Source organism: Engraulis encrasicolus, chromosome 5 (assembly GCF_034702125.1).
Source record: "Engraulis encrasicolus isolate BLACKSEA-1 chromosome 5, IST_EnEncr_1.0, whole genome shotgun sequence".
Taxonomy (NCBI): domain Eukaryota; kingdom Metazoa; phylum Chordata; class Actinopteri; order Clupeiformes; family Engraulidae; genus Engraulis; species Engraulis encrasicolus.
The window spans coordinates 37,638,474-37,659,426 of record NC_085861.1 but is presented as its reverse complement, the minus strand read 5'-3'; the positions used below and the strand labels follow the sequence as shown (position 1 = coordinate 37,659,426).

Below are 20,953 nucleotides of genomic sequence, written 5' to 3'. Positions count from 1 at the left end.
TTGTCTCTTTTATGAACGGGTGCTAATGAAAGACGCTTCTTACTGGGTTTAAGCATTTTGTAACAGAGAAACATACTTTCTCCTTTTCTATTGAATTACCTCCACGTCAGTCAATATGATGTTGAAGCACTCATGCACTGTGAATTTACAAGATAAAATGTCATGATTCATCTGAAATGGACCCCACATATCAATGTATACTTGTATTGAAAACATCAATGTGAGTACCGGTACTATATAAAAAAAAACACATACACACACAAACAAAATCCTCCATGTGTCCCCTCTCCTCAGTGCTCCGGACCCGCGGCTGAAGTACCAGGTGGCTAAGAAGAGCACCACCCCCTACATCCCCCAGAGCCTGGTCCAGCGCAACCCCTTGCTGCCTGGACACCAGAGCACCATACGCACCGTGGTGCCCTTGCCCAACCAGGGAGCACAGTCCAAGTGAGGAACACACACATACACACACCAGGAAGTGCAGTCCAAGTAAACAGATACACACACACATTGCTCTGACCAATCAGCAGCATTTTTCTTGTTGTTGTGCTATCCCAGCGCCGCAAGCTTCGTCGCTACTCCCTCAAAACCCCGCCAGCTTTGATTCAAATCACATCTGTGCGTTGTGATTGGTTTGCCAGATTCAGGGCATAGTGGCAGAATTGAATCATTATGCGAGGCTAGACCACTCGCAGGTAAAAAAAAATTGTCCGCCAGCGGGTGGCGCTAGTTTACAAGGCAATCACTACCCAGCTTTTAGCCACTGAAATGAAAGCAGGTACAGGTGATGATGATGACAATAATGATGGTGATGATGATGCTGACCTGCCTTGTCTCCTCCTCAGGTACTTCCTGGTGCAGGCTGGCGTGGTCCAGACCCTGGGCGCCGGCCACCCCGTGCTCCCCACCCCTCACCCCTCCCTCCCGGTGGTGGCGGCCGCCCCTCCCCCCATGCCGGTGGTGAGCGAGCGCATCCCCCAGGAGCAGTCGTACCAGGCGCCCAGCGAGCGCCTCTTCTACGTGGCGCACGCCTGCACGCCGGACTGCCTGAAGCGCTTGCGGCCCCCCCGGCCGGACATGTACCGCGGCCGCAACCCGCTGCTCACGCCCCTGCTCTACGAGTTCAGGCGCATGACCGGCCGCCGACGCCTCAACCGCAAGGTGGGTTGCTAGGAGGCTGTTGTCATAGAAACATAAGCACAACCGCCAGGTGGGTTGCTAGGAGATGCTTGTCATAGAAACACACCCACCACCTCAACCAAGGCGGGCTGCATGGAAGCTGTAGTTAGGGAATGAAATGGCTAAAGCACCATACTGTTACGCCCAAAGACCCAGAGGGTTTGGTTCTGGCCTGAAGTCATTTCCCATCTCTCTCCCATTAATTTCTTGTGGCCATTTTCACTGAGACATTAACTCATTGGCTGCCTTGGGCGGCAGCTGACGTCATTTCGAATAGTGACGCCCCCTGCCTTTGGCGGCGTCCGCCGATAATTGCGTTTTTTTTACAGCCACGCCTTGAGGACGGTCTGTCCTATATTGTGTTAAAATTTCAGAGCTCTACTCATGTTCTAACTGTTCCTGTAGGTGGCAGAAGTGTCCTTAGGAACAGTCAGGGCAGGGCATTAGCTCAGAGCAAGAGGAAATGTCAAGACAAAAACATCCCCTTTTACTATAATAATCTCAAAAGTAGCATAGCAAAATCATTTTTGAAAGTAAAGCACCTGTGACAGTAGTCTACTTTCTTGCCCTCTGATTTTAACACAGGTAGGCTACTGATTTTAGCGTCAGAGCCTGACAAAAAAAAAACTTACTCTCATGAACATACAACCCCCTTCTGCTATCTAGCTAGTAGGCATTGTAGCTAGCTTGCCCAAAATACACCATGTTCAACCAGAGATGATCTGTGTGGCAACCGTTTCATTTTGGAGAATGTGCCTACACAATATCAGGATGATGCGTACAAAAGATCATCTAACAGGAAAATGCACTAGTATGGGGACTAGTGGTGATGTGTCACCTCAGTTGGGAATGCTTGGCTATAAAGTTCGCTACGCTAGTTAGCTAGCACGAAATCGCTAACAACTTACAACTAAGCCTAAATAAAGGAGCCTTGGTAAGTCAACTATTTTTACTCATTCTACAGTTACTTTTTATGGATCTGTATAGTAGCCTTAGACCAGCTAGCCTTCACCACTCCAATCGGCTTGTGAAATGTTGGATATGTGATCAGTACTTTATCAAAAGAAAATTCATTGAACGATATATGACAAGATCACTATAGCAGAAACATGATGACAGTAATCATCAATCTGCAAATTGTCCGCTCTGCCAAATAAGCTGCAGTAAGCTAAGCTGGGCTGCCTGCCTGCCTCCCCTTCACACACACAGGGGACTGGAGGAAACAAACCAGCTGTGATTCGTTCCCCAACGAGAGGAGAGCACAAAGTAGGCTAAACAGAGGGAGGACGATGAAGGGTGATACATAGTCATACTGTGCAGACTCGGGGTAAAGCATAGACGTACTGTCCGCGGGGGGGTATTCCCTCATAGTCGTCCTGCGTGCGAATGCAGGAAAAGGCGTGGTGTTTTTTTCCAGCCAGAAAATTCCAGAGAATTCAACGATGTCGATTACGTCAATTCACCTCCATGACAACAGGGGGCGAACTAACTCATTCAGTTGAGCCCAGTCCCTAGAATGAATCATGAAGCCAGCTGGCTATCTAAAATGTAATATTCCACTAGTAGCCTACTTCTAAAAGTTGGGGCATAATTAGATGGTACAACATCAGTTTCTTTTTAGTCAAGTATTACATGAGATTAAATGCCAAACAAACACCGTTTTAAAAGACAATAGACAGCCTGAATTGCCATTCACACCTGGGGCCTAGTAGTAGCCAGAGCCATCTAATATCAGAGTTGCGCAAACCGGGGACCAGGAAGTCGGTTGGTGATGTGATGCGCGTAGATTAAAATGTTTCTTAACAGTAAACTTCTGTTCTTGGAAACTAACACAGAACCATCACATACCAAACAAAGATTAAGTACAAACAAATTACATGACCTTTACCACATTTTCTGTGTTATACCGCCACCTCCTGGAACTAAGTAACTTCTAATAGAACTAAAGTCAATGGGGATTTCCATGTTAATTCTCCGTGAGGCTCCATGAGAGCCGCCATTGCTGTGGAAAGATTGGTCCATAGAGGTCTATGGGAGTGGCGTAACTCTGATAGTAGATGGCTCTGGTAGTAGCTAGCCAGCTAAACCAGTTATTACAAACTCAAAGCTAGTTGATGACTAGCCACCTGAAACGTAATTCTACCACTAACAAAGCTTGCTTCTTGCTACTAATTTTAAAAGTTGTGGCGTAATTAGACATGAATGATAGCATACAAGATTCTCTCTTTATTCAAAGCCGTTTTTAAAGACAATATATACATCTAATGGCCATATTAATAGCTAGCTTAGCAACTGTCAGCCAAACCCATTCAAACTCTACAGGACATTAGCGAACCCTGTTTTAGGAGCTATCTGCAGTGTTGCCAATTTAGCGACTTTGTCGCTAGATTTAGCGACTTTTGGCCACCTCTGGCGACAAAAAAAATCATCTAGCGACTTAGCGACTTTTCAGGCTCAATCTGGCCGAATCTAGCGACTATTTCGCTTGTCTTGTGAGAGGCAAATCAGTGTCCCTCCTCACGACACCACACAATGCATTTCCAGTGGCGGGTAGAGAGACAGACGTGACACATGATGCACGCACCACGGTGTGGCAACTTTTGTGATACGCACAGGAATTCTCATGCACGAACATCTGCTTGTATGAGGCTACGACAAGCGATATGGGACAAATATATGGCAGGAACCGAATGTCAACATAAACCGAGATTACACAATCTTCGATATGGTCACCAAATGTTTTGGGACTGTCATTTATGTTATGCATACACTTTGGAATTAGATCAGAGTCTTGTTGTTACACAGGTATATTTGATTTACCTAAACTGTACCCTGTACTTAACTTTACTCGGTCTACCCTACAAGCAATTATGACAAATTTAAATGAGCACTGGCAGGCTGGCCGCACCGACCGCAGTGAATCTCGGGCACATGGCGACAAAAAACTCATCTAGCGCCTTTAGCGACTTTTTGGTGCATGTGGCGACTTTTTAAAACGTGCATTTTCTGTGACAAATGAATAGTTTTTCCACATAATTCTGACTCTGCGCCGCCGTCAGAAGCGTTTCCCCACGGTTAAGCGGGGCTGCAGATAAGCTCTGATCTCCAAAAAGTAGCTAGCACCGCCCATTTGTACTGTGGACGAAGGCATGTGGGCACGTTTTCTGTAGATCAGCGCGCCGTGCGTGACATTGTGACGTCATACGTAACGTCATGACGTCATCTAGCGACTTCTAGCGACTTTTCAGCAAGCCCATAGCGACTTTGGCTGATTTTCTTTTGGCAACACTGGCTAGCTGCCACACTACAAACGAACAAAGAGGCTTCTTTGCTACTACCACACTACAAACTCATTTTCATGATGGCCTTTTATGGATATTTTTAATTGATTTTTTTGGGAGTTGTACTACTGAAATAAAACACAGTTTCTCTTCTCCCTGTCAAGTAAACTCCAGTGAGTTCCTGCCAAGTCAACCGCATCGTGTTTTTCCTTTTCCTTATTCAAACCTCCGCGGTAGGGTAGAAGAATAGAACACCACTGACCTATCAGGGCCAAGTACTCACTGAACTGCTGCAAGCACATTGACCAATCACAGTCCAAGAGCATAGCGTCAGCTCACAGACATTTCAGCCTGGGAGAACCATGCTTGTACTGCAGCCAGGGGTTGTTTTATCGCTGCACAGGGGGACGTGGTGGCTGTTTTTCTGTACTGCACCTTCGTGGAGGTGCTACTATGAATCCCCCTTGAGACAGTATTTCTGTGAGTCCACAGAGTTACGTGCACCTGCTGTCATGATCCATTGTGCGCGCCAGCAACAAACCAAAACACTCTTGTTTTCGAGCCCACCCCTGTTATATTTCAGTACATTATTAGGTTGAAAAGATCATACAAACAATCTTTTGTTCAGGCTACATATGACAGAAGAGTCTGTAATAGCATCTGATGGGTTTGGAGTAGTTGGAAAATGTCATTATGGGCAAAAACGTTTGCAGTTATAGTTCTACTTCAAATGGCGTTTTCTCAGCTTTTTGGCTAGAAAGCAGCATTTTGGCGAATTCCACTTATTTTCAACAGATGATTATGAAAGAACGGAAAGGGGTAGAGAGACACCGTTTTTTTCTGATGACAGATGAGCGTCTAATCTGTGTTTTGATAGGTATGGTGTTGACAGACACAGAACTCAATTTTCTGTGAGCCTCCAAAAAACACCCAAAATGCTGAAAAATCTCTGGCACTCTGGGTTACTCTTTTATGAAAATGACTGGTAGCCAATGAGTTAACTACTTAGTAAAGAAAAAAGAAACATATCATCCAAACGTTTTCAAGATTCTTATATCATTATTACATTACATTACATTACATTGCATTTGGCAGACGCTTTATAACCAAAGCGACTTTCAGAAGAGGACATAATCAAGCCAACATCACAAGCAAATACAAAGTGCACAGGAGATATACAGAACAACAAGTGCAATTACAAAGAGGGGCTAGTTTTTTTTTTTTGTTTTTTTTTGTTTTTTTTATAAATAAAGAGGAAATAATGAGAACACACACACACAAACACACACTCACAAACTAAACTAAACTAAACATAATGTCAGGATTCTGCCCTGGGGCAAGGCCAGTTCAATCATTAGTCTAGTAATGATTACTAGACTAATGTAAGGAAGGTCTTTAGTTGTTTCTTGAAGGCTGCAAGAGAGGTGCTTAGTCTTGCTGCCTCTGGGAGACTGTTCCACCACTTGGGAACCACAACGGAGAACAATCTTGACTGGGAGTACCTAGAGCGACTGGATGGCAGAGCCAGACGGCTTGTGCTGGATGAGCGCAGATCTCTTCCAGTAACATAAGGCGTTAGTAGGTCCTTCAGATAAGCTGGGGCCGTTCCTGTGATGGTTTTGTAGGCAAGGGTCAATGCCTTGTGCTTGATCCGGGCGGCGATCGGTAACCAGTGCAACTCAATAAATAGAGGAGTAACATGGGTCCTTTTGGGTTGATTGAAGATCAACCGTGCCGCCGCATTCTGGATCATCTGCAGAGGCTTTAGCGCACAAGCAGGTAGACCTGTCATGAGTGAGTTGCAGTAGTCAACGCGGGACAGGACCGTGGCCTGGACCAGTCGTTGTGTAGAATATTGTGTCAGCACAGGTCTGATATTCCGTACGTTGGACATCTGGATTCGACAGGTCCGGGTGACCGAGTTGATGTAGTTGGAGCATGACAGCTCATCATCAATCATGACGCCAAGGTTTTTGCAATGTCTGATATAAGAAATTGTGGTCATATAATATGAAACCTGATCTGTGTGTGTCATTGTGTTATATGTATTTTAATTTGATGTGTGTGTGTGTGTGTGTGTGTGTGTGTGTGTGTGTGTGTGTGTGTGTGTGTGTGTGTGTGTGTGTGATGTGTATGGTGCGTGCGTGTTTCTCCTCTCCAGATGTCGTTCCACGTGATCTACAAGTCTCCGTGTGGGCTGTGCCTCCGCAGCATGGCGGAGATCGAGCGCTACCTCTTCCAGACGCGCTGCGACTTCATCTTCCTGGAGATGTTCTGCCTGGACCCCTACGTCCTCGTGGACCGCCGTTTCACGCCTGCGCGGCCCTTCTACTTCCTGCGCGACATCACCAACCAGAACGAAGACGTGCCCATATCGTGCGTCAACGAGATCGACAACACCCCGCCGCCACGCGTCGTCTACAGCAAGGAGAGGATACCGGAGGACGGCGTCTACATCAACACCAGCGACGACTTCCTAGTGGGCTGCGACTGCACTGATGGATGCAAAGACAAGTGAGTAGTAGGACATGCACACGCACGCACGAACGCACGCACGAACGCACGCACGCACGCACACACGCACACACGCACACACACACACACACACACACACACACACACACACACACACACACACCTAATCACAGATTTTCATCAACACCACCAAGCACTTCTTGGTGCAGTGATGGATGCAGACACACACACACACACACACACACACACACACACACTTCCCTCTCACACACTGTCCCTCTCCCCTCCTCTCTGACGGCATGTTTAAGTGTTGGTCACCAGTTGATGATGCAGTCTACAGGCTACTCTCCTGGTGGTCAGAAAAACACACCAAGTAGAGTAAATAAAGTCAGCAACGCTGCTTTTCTTCTGTGGTGAATTTAATAACAAGAGTGCAACATTTCGACCAGCAGGTCTTCATCAGGCATTTACTCTACTTGGATTTATGCTGTGATTGTCCTGCACCTGACCCATATCCCTGTCTCTCTCCCTCTCTCTCTCTCTCTCTCTCTCTCTCTCTCTCTCTCTCTCTCTCTCTCTCTCTCTCTCTCTCTCTCTCTCTCTCTCTCTCTCTCTCTCTCTCTCCCTCCCTCCCTCCCTCTCTCTCTCTCTCTCTCTCCCTCTCTCTCTAGGTCCAAGTGTTCGTGTCACCAGTTGACAATTCAGGCCACTGGCTGTTCTCCGGGTGCACAGCTCAACACCAATGCTGGATATGTCAACAAGCGTCTGGACGAATGCCTGCCCACCGGGTCAGTGACGCGTGTCAAGGGGTCATAGGTCATGAGTCATGCCCTCTATTAAAGTCACAGGGTTGATGTGCCCACCGGATGAGTGACTCATGTCAAGGTCAAGGGATTATAGGTCAAGTTTATGCCCTCTCTTAGAGGCACCTGGTTGGGCCGCCAGGAGAGTAATTTATGTCGGGGGGGTTATAGGTCAAGGTTATTCTCTCTATTAGAGTGCCATACTAACAGGTGAGTGACTCATGTCAAGGTGAAGGGGTTAAAGGTCAAGGTTATGCCCTCTATTACAGTGCCTTCCTATTGTGTGAATGATGCATGTCCTGAGGTGGTCATTGATCAAAGGGTGCCCATGTTATTGTGCCCAATGTGCCATGTGTCAAGGTCAAGGGTTCATGGGGGTCATGCTCTGTGTTGAACTATCTTTGAGGTGAAAGGCCATGCCCTCTGTTTGAATGCAACTAAATGCATTAAAAATGTGTGTTTGTGTGTTGCAGGATCTACGAGTGTAATAAGCGATGTAAGTGCTGTTCCCAGATGTGCAGTAACCGCCTTGTTCAGCACGGCCTTCAGGTGCGACTGCAGCTGTTTAAGACTCAGAATAAGGGCTGGGGAATACGCTGCCTCGACGACATCGCCAAGGGATCCTTCGTATGCATTTACGCAGGTCAGAACACAAACAAATACACAGGCCAGAACACACACACGCACACGCACACATTTACGCAGGTCAGAACACACACACACACACACACACACACACACACACACACACACACACACACACACACACACACACACACACACAACCAGAATAAGGGCTGGGTAATGCGCTGCTTGGACAACATCGCAAAGGGATCTTTTGTATGCATTTCTGCAGATCAGAACGCACGTACACGCACACGCACACACACACACACACACACACACACACACACACACACACACACACACACGTTGCACACACACACACACACACACACACACACACACACACACACGTTGCACGCGCACGCGCACACACACACACACACACACACACACACACACACACACACACACACACACACACACACACACACACACACACGTTGCACACACACACACACACACACACACACACACACACACACACACACACACACACACACACGTTGCACGCACACACACACATCCCCATTAATATCCCCTGTCTCCCCTCTCTATGCCATCCCTCTGTCCTCTCCATAATCCTCCATCTCCCCTCTGTCCTCTTCAGGCAACATCCTGGTGCTCCTCTGCAGTCCTCTGTTGTCAGTTTAGCTAATAGTTTTCCTGACTCTCTCTTCTGTCCCCTCCAGGTAAGATCCTGACAGACGACTTTGCGGACAAGGAGGGCCTGGAGATGGGCGACGAGTACTTTGCCAACCTGGACCACATCGAGAGCGTGGAGAACTTCAAGGAGGGCTACGAGAGCGAGGCGCACTGCTCCGACAGCGAGGGCAGTGGCGTTGACATGGCCCGGCTCAAGCTGAACAACGCCGCGACCGCCGCCACGCAGCTCAAGACCGCCGTCAAGAACGAGAACGACAGCAGCAGCAACGGAAACGGCAAAGGTTAGAGGTCGCCGGAACACCAGCCACCAAGCACCTGAGCTGTTGTGGCTCCACTGTCCGATCTAGTGCGTCGCATTCTAATTGCACACACCCTCAGCAAGGGTTTTAAATTCACTTCAGAGCCATTAGATTTTAATCTTACCAATCACACACTTATGGGTCAAAGTGGTTAGTAAAATGGTATTTTCTAATAACGAAACGGAAATTTCACCAGCTTTTGGCTGGTTGACTCGTGTTCATATTGGCCCTTCCATTTTAACTTATAAAGAAGGTACAGTTCACCTCACCACATACCATTCCTACTTAAATGTATACGAATAAGAGCCAATGCGAATGAGGAATGTAATTGCCTGTCTTTATGACCAGGCTAACCCCACTTGTCTACACTGACCTTTGTCACTCTGTATAGTAAGTAAAGTAAGTAAGTACATTTTATTTATAAAGCACATTTAAAAACAGTAAAACTGACCAAAGTGCTGTATATTGTCTAACTAAAATGTTAATCAAAACAATAAAACAGTTTTAGCAGCATAATAAACATTTTGCAGCATAAAGTGCAGTAAGCAGAAATATCTATATAATAAATACAAATAAAATAATAATAATAATAATAAAATAAAAAAATGTAAGAACTAAGAAGCAAATGCTAAGGTATACAAATCTGTTTTTAGTCTTAGAGGTAGTGGGGGCGAGTCTGATGTTGGGGGGGCTCATCATTCCAGAGGCATGGAGCTGGCACGGCGAAGGCTCGGTGTCCTGTATTGACAAGACGGGACCGGGGCACTAGGAGAAGGCCTTTGTCAGTGGATCTAAGGGATCTGTGGTAGGGGCTGTGTTGCAGCATGTCAAAAATATAGGAAGGGGCCTCACCATGTAAAGATTTAAAGACTGAAAGAAGTACTTTGAATTTGATTCTGAAACAGCCAGTGCAGGGAGGAAAGGGCAGGAGTGATGTGCTCATATTTCCTAATGCCACTTAAAAGCACCAGCATTCTGCACCAACCGGAAATGAGACAGCCCTACCCCTACAAGCGAACATGTGAACCGACGGGGAATGGGCAGGGCTACAGGGTGAAGTGAGATTCAGCCTTAGGCCAGGGTCATGCTTGCCGTGTGCTGAAAACTATGCATGCAACTGTGTGCGACTGAGTGCACATTCTTGCTTCAGGACGGTCAGAGAACTTCGTACAATACTGAAGGTATCATCGAGGAGGCAGATGATCATGAATGTTTACCTCCATTGTTTGACTCTACCACAATCTCAGCATGGAAGTTAAGATCACCCCTGGTGGTTTCGTCGATATTGCATCGTACGCCCGTGTCTGCGTCTCTGCGTACATTGTGACAGATGTTCTACCGCCCTCAAAATTGGCATGAAATTCGCATGACAAGGCAGAATGCATGAAAAGTGCATGCGCACTTGGTGTGTCCCTGGCCCTAATGTTATGCCTTTTTCAACACAGGCAAGGATGAGTCGTCAGGAGAAGGCGATGACAATGACAACGAGGATTCCAATGACGAGTCTGACAGCTCAGACGACACCTTCAAGAAGGACACACACTACTCCTCCAGCTCCGTATGGAGGAGTTACACCACCCGCCGCCAGGCCAAAGGCGTTAAGGAAGGTGAGGACACGCACGCCACCCTGGGATATGGAGTCTTCATGTGCATCAGATCAACAACAACATATTGCATCTTGGGATATACGGTCTGAAAGAGACATGAGGGGAAGACTGATTAGGAAGTACATCTCACACACCATCCTCAGATATGCGGTCATAATGTATATCAGAACAACACAGAGATATAGAGTCTAAATGTGTACTAGAAATACATTGCACATTTCCTTTGGGCATGGAGTCGCATGTGCACTAATCTACATTATGCTCATTTGACATTGCGCAAGGACTATATTCTGTGCCGGAAATGTTGCATGATGGTTAGACATTGTGTTCGATTGGACCTAATGTGCTGTTGATGTCACAAAGACACAAAGAAGTGTCGCATGATTGCAAACGCTTTGATCCCGCGAGGGTCCTGTTTGAAGACAGACCGTAGAATTCCTGCAGTTGCTTATCTCCTTTGATGCTTTTTGCAAGGGTCTGCATACCACCTCCTCAGTAATGTACCCTTCAACCGGTTAGCTAAAAGTTCACTGACGTCTGTGTAGATGCACAGATCAGTCTCTGTGCAGACATACACTTAAAGTTTGCAGTGCCCGCTTCAACTCCTCCTCCCCACCTGTCCCCCTACACTTCGCATGTCATATGCTACCTAAATCAAACTAGTGCAAGCTCATCGTCTCAAGGATTTGTATTCGACTTGATTTGGGAGCAAGCTCATTCACGTTGGGTAGACGGCCATCTCTCTACAAAATCGGGAGTCGAATGAGCCTATTGTCAATTCTTGGCAGAGACTCTTTCCTGTGTCTTTCATGTTTGGATAAAAGCGCCAGCTCGTGTCGTTCCTTATTTGGATAAATACATCAGCTAAGTGTAATGTGTCTTTTGTGTTTGCGTCTCCAGAGAGCCAGGACGGCATGAGTGTGTCTACAGAGGGTAGAGAGGACCGTAAGAAGCCTCCTGTCCCCGAGGAGAGCGGCAAGAGCAAAGTGGCATCATGGCTCAGCTCCAACGTCAAGACCGAGGGCGTCAAAAAGGTACGACATGGCCCTTCTCTTATACTGTATAAACTCAAAGGCATGAAGAAGATATGCAGTTAGCTGGTGTCATGAGATTTAATGATTGCCAGACTCTTAAAATGGCTGGAAGGAAAAAGGTTAAAGGTGCACTGTGTAAGATTGTGGACAAAGTAGGTATTACAACTATGCTGCTCATTCAAACTGTGCTACCTAATGCCAAATTTGATCTTTTTATGAATATTAACAAAGTAACATGTATTTATGGTAACTTAATATTTATTAGCATGACCAAAGTGCAGTACATTAGTGAGCTAAAAATGTCAGACCATGGAGAAGATCCCCCTTTTCATGTATGAAAAGTGCCATTCTCCCAATCATAATGAATACTTAGAATTTGAAAGTCATGGTAGTATTTGGTATCAAGGTAACATTTGTGAATGGGCAGCACTAATTCTGGAAATAAACTACAAAAAATATTACATAGTGCAGCTTTAGCTCAATTTATCGCTAATTATATAGTATTTTTAATTGAAATAGTATTTGATTTCATTGATTAAAGGGGTATGCCACTATTTTGGGGCTTAATACAGTTAAAATCGTTGGCCAGGGTTTATAAAGGTGGTAAAGTGTCTTATTTTTCATGTAAGCCATTGTCTTGCTTTAAGACAAGTTAAAAGAGGGAGCATGTCGCTAAGCTAGTGAAAGTCAATGCATCCGTGTAGCATGCTACATGCTACAGTGATCCATTGACTTTCACTAGCTTAGCTACATACTCCCTCTTTTAACTTGTCTTAAAGCAAGACAACGCTTAACATGAAAAATAAGACACTTTACCACCTTTATAAACCCTGGCCAACGATTTTAACTGTATTAAGCCCCAAAATAGTGGCATACCCCTTTAAGACCTGCTAATTCTTTTAATAAAAAAGACAATCTTCAGTCTTCATAGCACTACTAACAGTTGGAACAGTGTGTGTGAAGTTTTTTATTTATTTGTTTTTTTAAATACTCTTGTCATTGGAACATTGGCTAAACCAGGAATTCTAAACCTTTTTGACGTCGAGGCCCTTTTTTTCCAGTGCACAGTGTCCCGGGGCCCATATTAATATATATTATATTATATTATGTTACATTATATTATGTTATGTTATGTTATGTTATGCTATGTTATGTTATAATATAATAAATAAAATATAACATAATATATCATAATATTATATTATATGATACTGGGATAATATATTATATATTATGATATAAATTATAAATAAATAGGCTATTACTGAAGTATTTTTTTCCTCAAAGGATAGCACGGTATTCATTAATGTTAATGTTAATCTCACCCCTCAAATCTCACCCCTCAAATCCACTCACAGTTTAGCAAGGCAGAGTCATTCACACATTTGAATGCCTCTGACAGCTCAGAGTTTGCGTGACAGCTCTTGACCGATTTGTAATGAATCTGCTGATCGTAAATTCAGGATGCTTTTCTGCTAATGTGAAAACGCGACGTGAAAAGAAGAGAAATTCCATAACCGGATGGAAAACTTTGAAGTATCAAGCAAAATTCGTGAAAGACTAATGTGTAGACACTTCGATAAGTATAAGGGATTAAGATTTAGTAACTAGAATTATTAGAGTAACCGTTGAACACCTAATTTCTAACTACTAAAACGGGAGGATATTAGTACACACAGAAGACGTCGCCAAATCAGCTGGAAAGCTGTTGGTAATTTCTCTTTTTCCAAATAGCCTATTGCAACGCGTGTTGCCGTCTTGTTCTTGATGAATCTCACAGACTCCCCCAAACAAAAAACAGCGGGGTGTGGTCATTGCGTTATGACAGAGTAGCGTTTGGGAAAAGGTGCTCACTATTAAGTGCGTCAGACTCGGAAGCACTTGGGCTTAATAACGCTACTCGTCCATGCAGTCCCACGGCCCTGGCGGCCCACTGGTGCGAAACTGAAAGTTGTCTGCGGCCCTGGAGGTTGTGCGCGCGGCCCAACTTTGGTCCGCGGCCCTATGGTTAAGAATCCCTGGGCTAAAGAACATTTGATTTATACTTTCATTGATGATGAACTTGAATTGATTTCTTGAGAATTATTATATTGACTATTGAAAGGGCACAGGGTAGGATGACGTTGTTTACGCGGTGCCCGTGACATGTCTGTCTCAAAATGTACACCGTAATGAAAAAATGCTGTGCAAATAAACTAGCTGTGAGACTGTTTTTCATCACCGATTGCCAGCAGTTGATACAAATTTTAATACAGTATGTAAAGCAATGTTTTCAAATGAAAAGTGTTTCCCACGACACTCGTTCGGACCACGCTGTCAAAAGTTGCATGTGGGGTTTTCTGACAGCGGACCGTGGAAGTGGTCGCGAGAGCCATCGTTCACTTACTAATGACTCGCATAAGCATCGGCTGACTCGGGACCGTGATTAATTAAACTTTTAATCCTACCTGGAGCCCCTTTAAGGGAAATACTGTGAGTGAAAATTTGATTTGCATAATGCCATGGCAGTGTAGTAGTCAAGACAGTCAAGATGTGAATGTATGCCCTGTATTTATAATTCATATTTGTGTGTTTCTTTTCAGGAGTCCACGGATCAGAAGCAAAGGTGAGTAAAAACTCATTTGAAATTATTTTATCTGGCAATGACCACAGTGCTGCGTGTGTGGGTGAGTGCGTGTGTGTGTGCGTGCCAGGGTTGTGCAAAAAAATTGGACTTAAATAGTGAATAACAGTCTTTGTATGATCCGTTAATTTGATTTTCAGTTAAGAAAAAAAACTAATCAGACACTTGGAGAAGAAGATCTTGGCAACTTTATTGGCAAAATTATTTTTAATTTGTGTGCATTTTTATATTATCGATGTGACACATGCTGTTATGGCTTGAAGGGTGCCCATGGGTCTGTAAATACTGCGCCGCCCATCAGTGTCAGCACCCTTGACACTTAAATACATAATATCTCAAGACACCTAATAATAAGGTAAGCCAGATTTTACTAAAGATAGCTTGTGGTTGATAAAAAGTCGCAAAATGATCAACAACATTAGAAAAATAAACTATGAGAGGGAAAAAATAGAAAAAGGTGAAGCATATGGTGTTACTGGTTTTGGTACCCTTTACTGAATGCCTCTGTGGAAACCTAATTCAACCCAACTCAAATGTAGTAACCTAACCTAACTCAAATGTGGTAAATCACAAATGGGAATCGCCTTTGATGAATAAATGATATTTGTGTTTTAAAGAGCCACCAGTTATATCATGTTCATCTTCCACAAAGTTGAAGACAGATGAGCTTTCTGTGGACACCAGAAATACTATTATTCACAAAAACAAGACCACCTCAAAATTATGAAAATGAAATCTCAAAAAGCCTAGGCATACTAATTTCAATGGTGTATTATGTTGTTCATAAATCTGCCAATCATGGATGTAAAGAACCTTCTTGGATGTGGGGTTAAGGGAAGGATTTGTGATGGTCTGCGAAGGTTGGTGCAAATGGTGGAAAAAACACATCCACAGACCTGAAGGCCAACTTGAACAGACTGGGATAGTGGCTTCAACAAGCACCACATGCCAAACACTAAACAAAGCACCAAGACCAAAGACCAAGACAGAGATTCTTTAAGTATATAGAGATATGGCAACATAATAGGTTGCTATGGGCACCTAACATGACCAGGTTTCGGTCTGCCTAAAGGGACGCGTCATAATACTCCTACAATGAATAGAACAGTCCTTAGGTCTGCCTAGGTCTGCCTAAAGAGGGATCCCCCCCTCCCCCTTGCAATAATAGAACCTGGAAACAATGGGCCAACGGAACCTCTCTCTCTCTCTACTCTCTCTGACCAAGACATACAGGAAGTATACAGGATGTAGGATTGAAATTCAATCAATTCAATTCACCAATAACTTCACAGACGTTATATGCAACAGACTTTTGACTGCAAAATGTATTTCATGCATAAGTAACACATTACTGTGCACAATGCTGCCCAGAAAATAGGTCCTATTAGCACCACAATTTTCCATCACAAATGCAGTTTACACTTCATAAAAATATGCAAGTCAGACATTTCCTTTGTGGTACACATGGGTGTACTAAACTATTTGATGACCAGATCCTGCTTGTAATTGTCAGTGTTTTGATTACAGCGATATGCAAGATGGTCCCAAATTTAAAAGGACTGATCATTATGGTGACCCAGTTCTCACATCAAATGGGAACTGCAAAGCGGCCTGCAAATACTGCGGTTATCCAGTCTGTGGTTCCTTAAAAGCATGCGGGAATTTCAAACGACACATCCAGGTAATCTTTTTTAATTTTTAAAATTTTATTTTGATGACCAGTGAGGAACTGTTATGTACCTTTCATGTGCTCTCGAAAGTAGATGTTATTCAGTCTCGTCGACTCGTTTATAAAAACTTTCAGAGCACGACCGCACTATTAGTCAATTACTAATACATTTTAAACATTTAGAGCGTGGTTGGACTAGGGCCAACTCGACAAGGATTTTTTTTTAACATTTAGCAAGAATTGAATCAATATTCTTTCTCAATAAGCTTTTCTGCTTACAGGCAAAACACCCCGACATCTATGCGGCGTGGTATGGAACCGGCACAAACGAAGATGAAGACCGTCGTCCTTCGTCGTCCACTTCCAAGTATATCATTGTATTCTCTGTTTCTCTCGCCTGGCTATTGCCGGACTATATCGCAAGTGAGATCAGAGAATCTGAAACCAATGAAAAGGGTCACTGGCGGAACTTTCCCCGCGATCGCTAACTTGCTGCAGTACCACCCGTACAAGTGAAAAATGAATGGGATTCAAAGGAGCCTGAATGGGATTCAAAGGCTGCCTTAGAAATATTTTTTTTCTCTTTTCGTAACTTTTTGCCCCAAAGTGTTGATATTATATTCAAAGGGTCATTCCGCCGAATCGGTACATATTCCCAAATCCACATGTCCCAGAGATAAATGGCCATAAAATCATTACAATTATAATTACATGCATAATTTTAAAGCACAACATTGACATATTTTGTCACCAACCCGATCTTAAAAATAAGGCAATTTATTATTTTCTCATTTTAAATAGCTTTTTTTGTGGATAAAACAGGGATTTTGGCCTGTCCCTCACAGTAAAAAGGTGTCTTTTATATGTTAATTATAGATGAAATCTCATTATTTTACATGTTTGTTGTTCCAAGAGTAATGTAGTAGTTAGCAATGTTGTCAACATGCATAAGTGTAATATCTATATATTTTTTTCATAATTTTGCAGTGTCCCCTGAGTTAATGTAAATCCTGTTACTGAGATAATAAATAGTGGTTCATTCCCCAAATTACACAATTTCCAGGAGTTTACATCACTCACAGGAAAAGGATTTTCACAACATGAGAAGTACTAATATACAGTCTTATTCAGCATGGAATTTTGTTATTTTATTGAACTTTTAGGGGTGGTGACTTCGAACATTACCTTGAACATTAGCTAGCTAGGACCAAATGAGCTTGAAATTGTCATTCCTGTTACTGACGGTAACAGGATGGACAATTTCAGGCTTATTTGTTCCTATCCAGCTAATGTTCAAGGTCACAAGAGCAGACAACATATAGTTTGAAAGAATATCACTTGTGAATTTGGTTAATATCAATATAGAAACCATATATTTTTAAATAATGTGTTAAAAAGTGGTAGCAGGAAGGACATTGTAAAAGTCACCACCCCCAAAAGTCCAATAAAATAACAAAACTCCATGCTAAATAAGACTGTATATTACGTCTTGTAATGTGGTAAAAATCATTTTCCTGTGAGTGATGCAACCTCCTTTAAATGATGTAATTTGGGGAATTAACCATTATTTTACAGAGGTTTCTTTATCTCAGCAACAGGATTGACATTAACTCAGGGGACACTGCAAAATTATAGATAAGACAAAATTATAGATATTAAACTTATGCATGTTGACAACATTGTTAACTGCTACATTACGCCTAGAACAACATAAAAAAGTGAGAATAATGTGATTTCATCTATAATTAACAAATAAAAGACACCTTGAAAGATAACTTTTTACTGTGATGGACAGGGAATATGTAAGCTTACCGATTAGGCGGAATGACCCCAATACTAGTATTAATGTGTTTTTTAATATAATTTTTTTTACCCGTAGATACTTAAGCTGAGCATACACTGCAATATTTTCAGTCGGGTACCCAGCTCCTGCTCACACTGTAGGAGTGAATTGCAGGGTTTAATCTGGCGACACACAGCCTCACACTGTAGGACCCTCTTCAGACCCCCTGTCCAGAGTGCACACACTGTGCTTGTTTCCTGGAACTGCAGATGACAAAAACACTCGAGAGCAAATCGCTCTGCCCTGGCAACTTGTGCATGGGGAGTGTGAAATATAATGTCAAATCAGGTCATAGCACTGCTTCAACTGAGTGATTCACACACAAAGGGCGACCAGGATTTCAAACCGTTTTCATTTTCTTGCAACCATGCAATTACTGATTGCATGCTGGTTGTGAGGTGAAATCGCTTGTCGTTACCCCATGGACACTACACAATGCGAAACTCACAATTGCCAAAAATTGGCCTGTTTCCCAAAAAGTGGTGTGGCTGACATATTGTGACAAAAAATCGGGCCGGCTGTAGTCAGCAAGCTGTAGGTTTATGAGGCCAAATCCATATACATTAGCACAGGGGTTCTTAATAATAGGGAGTGGTCAGAATTTTTGAGGGCCGCAGAACACTTTCAGTTTTGCAGGAATGGGCTGCGGAACTGCATGCATTATCAACTAAAGAAGCTGGAGACGGTGTGCGTCTTTTTACCCAAGTGCTGTTCTGCTGCTTAATATGACCACACACGGCTGTTTTTTTTAGTGGAGCAAGAACAAGACAGCAATGCACTTTGCAATACACAAATGGTGAATGAGAAATTACCAATCAAGTCAAGTGTATTTGCTGATGTCTTCTCTCCTCACATCTTAGTAGCTACAAATAAGGGATTCTAACGTTACTCAAACTTTGCTGATCAAGCAAATCTTTTATACTTGTGTCCACAAAAATACATTTTTTTTAATGAATTTTGGATGATATTAAAAACTTTCCTTTTACACTAAGTAAAAAGCACCTTGACTCAATGTTCAGCAGATTAATCACAAATCGCTAACTTAGAGCTGTATCAAATGTTAATTCAAGGAAGCATTCAAATTTTTGAAAGGCTCTGGCTTGATAAACCATGAGTGGATTGAATTTATCATGAGATATAAAAGAGTATTCGATTAATAGTTTTACCATAATGACAAAATGCATTAATACTAAATTAATAGCCTACTATTTGTTTTTTAGTGGCCTCGGGCCACTCTGCACTGAGTGAAATGGCCTTTGCACTGAATAAAATGGGCCATTGCTTTCCTACTGTATATGATGGGCCAAGATTCATGTTCTCACTTGCTCAAGGAATTCAGGAAAAAGAAACATGATTGTGCAATTATACATATTTACGTTTTAAAAGTTACACAAAGTAGTGTAAAAGTTTTCACTTATTAAATACAGTACAGTATAGCTAAAGAACAGTTTTTTTACATCACACTTAAAAGTAGAGTATGCAATTTTAGTCGCTCATTTTAAAGATGTGTACTGCCCATTCAAACATTTGATCTGTTATTGAACATTTACTTACCGGTACTAATATTTACTAGTCTGACTAAAGTACAGTAAGTTTTGCAGCCAAAGATGTCTATTACTGGAAATTTATAATGACTGACATGGATCAGATCCTTCTTTTTCACGTATGAAAATCATAAGATTTGTGAATGGGCAGCATAGATTCTGAAAATGCTTAACTTTAAAATATTACACTATATTACTCCATCTTTAGGATTTGGCGCAACTCAAACCAGATTAGGTATTGCCGCTAAAGAGGTATGACGTCTATGACTGCTAACTCAAAATGGCGGATTTACATTAAATGTGTATTATTATATGGTTGTGACGTCATCTGTCGAATGCTCCATTCATTTCAACGGGGCTCCCCAACGTTCGCACGTCTGTTATTTTTCGATAACGGACGGGTTGGAACGGACCGTGGAATAGCAGCACTTCAGAGAGAACAAGACCCCTCCGCTCCGCGTCGGGGTCTAAAGATTCTCTCTGTCGTGCTGCTATTCCACGGTAGCGACCTTCTCGCTGAACGTTAACCCTTACTTAATTCATATAAAGTGTCCATTTCCAACCCATAAGGAATTGAAATAAGCCAGAATAGGAATAGAACTATGCCACATTCCTCATTCATATTTGGTTATTTTTTTCCAGTAAATTGCAGTAAACTCAATTGCACTTCCTGAAATTCAAATTCAAATTAAATTCAACATCATGTGGTGTGGAGCCTATTCAACTTCATTCTCCATATCAAATTGAATTCTGAATGCCGCACAACCCTGGCATGCGTGTGTGTGTGCGCGCTTAAGTGTGTTGTGTGTTCAAAGGTGTGTTTGTGTGTGTGCATGTGTATGTATGACTTCATGTATGTATGACTTCATGTATGTATGTATGTATGTATGTATGTGTGTAAGTGTGTTTTGCTGTTTATAACTTGTCTTGTTATTTTTTGTGTTTGCAGTGTGAAAACGGAGGGAGGGAAGACTGGAGCCACGGTACGACCTCCATGACCTCACTTCACACACACACACGCACACGCACACGCACACACACACACACACACACACACACACACACACACACAGAGACACACACACACACACACACACACACACACACACACACACACACACACAGACACACACACACACACACACACACACACACACACACACACACACACACACACACACACACTGTGTTTGGTCATCTTCCCATCCTTTATCTCTCTCCTTCTGTCAGTCTCTCTCTCCCTTCCTCTTTACCCCCCGTAGGAGTGTTGATCCTGTCTGGCAGTGAAAATAAGGATGACCATTCA

At 43.1% G+C, this 20,953-nt stretch overlaps 1 protein-coding gene across 2 annotated transcripts in view; it reads left to right on the top strand.

Annotated features, from left to right (window-relative positions):
* Positions 1 to 20,953, top strand: part of setdb1b (SET domain bifurcated histone lysine methyltransferase 1b) — a 36,275-nt gene that overhangs the window by 11,721 nt on the left and 3,601 nt on the right. Inside the window, exons 11-22 of one of the 2 annotated variants that reach the window (XM_063199241.1) lie at positions 295 to 447; positions 846 to 1,161; positions 6,622 to 6,974; positions 7,607 to 7,723; positions 8,212 to 8,381; positions 9,055 to 9,309; positions 10,773 to 10,934; positions 11,835 to 11,968; positions 14,551 to 14,573; positions 16,119 to 16,272; positions 16,542 to 16,627; positions 20,597 to 20,630. In XM_063199241.1, the coding sequence (XP_063055311.1) occupies positions 295 to 447; positions 846 to 1,161; positions 6,622 to 6,974; positions 7,607 to 7,723; positions 8,212 to 8,381; positions 9,055 to 9,309; positions 10,773 to 10,934; positions 11,835 to 11,968; positions 14,551 to 14,573; positions 16,119 to 16,272; positions 16,542 to 16,627; positions 20,597 to 20,630 (1,957 nt within the window). The remainder of the gene's footprint in view (positions 1 to 294; positions 448 to 845; positions 1,162 to 6,621; positions 6,975 to 7,606; positions 7,724 to 8,211; positions 8,382 to 9,054; positions 9,310 to 10,772; positions 10,935 to 11,834; positions 11,969 to 14,550; positions 14,574 to 16,118; positions 16,273 to 16,541; positions 16,628 to 20,596; positions 20,631 to 20,953) is intronic. The other variant, XM_063199242.1, reaches the window with a different exon arrangement.